The sequence below is a fragment of the Octopus bimaculoides genome, chromosome 1 (assembly GCF_001194135.2).
Source record: "Octopus bimaculoides isolate UCB-OBI-ISO-001 chromosome 1, ASM119413v2, whole genome shotgun sequence".
Lineage (NCBI taxonomy): Eukaryota > Metazoa > Mollusca > Cephalopoda > Octopoda > Octopodidae > Octopus > Octopus bimaculoides.
This window is the reverse complement of record NC_068981.1, coordinates 171667194-171668488: the sequence shown is the minus strand read 5'-3', so window position 1 is coordinate 171668488 and position 1295 is coordinate 171667194. Positions and strand designations below refer to the sequence as shown.

The following is a 1295-nucleotide window of genomic DNA, read 5'->3' as shown; positions in this document are numbered from 1 at the left end:
TACCACCACCACACCACGATATACCACAGATAATTTTTCCCGGCGCGCTAACGGTTTGGCCAGCTCACCGCCTTGTTAGACAATAACGTTAATTTCAAATTTTGGAACAAGTCCAGCAACTTCGGGGGAGGGGGGAGCAGGGTAAGTCGATTACGTCGACCCCAGTGTTTCACTGGTACTTATTTTATTGAGCCCGAAAGGATGAAAGGCAAAATCAACCTCGTTAGAATTTGAACTCAGAACGTAAAGACGGACGAAATGCCGCTAAGCATTTTGTCCGCTGTGCTAACGATTCTGTCAGCTCGCCGCCTTTGTTAATCGGTAACATTGACCACAGAACTTGATTGGTACTTTCAAGCGGAGGACAGGCGCAAAGACACATTTAAAATAAGAATACGAAAGCAAACTGAGTCATTGTTTAGATGGACTATGTTGGTCATAGTTCTTTTAGCATATAAGTTGCAACAAAGGTTCATTGAAGGTAGATAGATAGATAGATAGATAGATAGGAATATAGATAAATAGATAGATATACAAATAGATAAATAGAAGGGCAGACAGAAATAAAGGGTACTAATAAGCGAATAAGCCCACTAAAATGTCGTATTTCACTGTGAATGAGTACTACAACCTTTGAAAACGATCTACAGCCACGCATAAAAACAAAACAAAACAGAAAAGAACGAAAATAAAACAATAATAATACAAAAGCAAAAAATAAAAAAATAAAATGAAGGTTATCGTGAATGCAAAATGGCAACAACTTACAGCGCGGAGTGGCTTTGCAATTTTACTTCTCGCATGTGAGTTTGCTAAGTTAACGACCAAGACATTTAGAAATGTTGACAGAGTTAGAATAGCCAAATTGAAACACAAGTAAATACCTGTAAACAATAAAAAAAGGGAAAAAAAAAAAAAAATTAATGGAAAATACAGAGCGATTTTAAATAAACAAACGGAAAATAATGGTCGAAGTAAATATGCATTGTCTTGGTTAAACGATTCTAATTTGAAAATAAATAAACAAGTAAATACTATAAGATATGATAAAAATACAATACGCGTACGTACATACATACATGCATGCTTGCATGCAGGGTTCTCAAAACCTGAAAGAAAAGGGCTGATTAGAAGACTACAGATTCAAGCCATCAATGGAACTGTAAAGATGTAAAACTTTCCAAAAATTTAGCGCATAAATACATATGCATGCATCTAGACATGAAAATCTATACATAAAAACGCATCCATAAAACAAACATACAAATCTGCTCATACACTAGCACCAAATACTG

The 1295-nt window shown here is 35.6% G+C and overlaps 1 protein-coding gene across 1 annotated transcript in view; it reads right to left on the bottom strand.

The window, feature by feature from the left end:
• LOC106874520 (neuronal acetylcholine receptor subunit alpha-5) overlaps positions 1–1295 on the bottom strand; it is a 45083-nt gene that overhangs the window by 9692 nt on the left and 34096 nt on the right. Inside the window, exon 6 of the mRNA XM_014922275.2 lies at positions 769–884. Within this exon, the coding sequence (XP_014777761.1) occupies positions 769–884 (116 nt within the window). The remainder of the gene's footprint in view (positions 1–768; positions 885–1295) is intronic.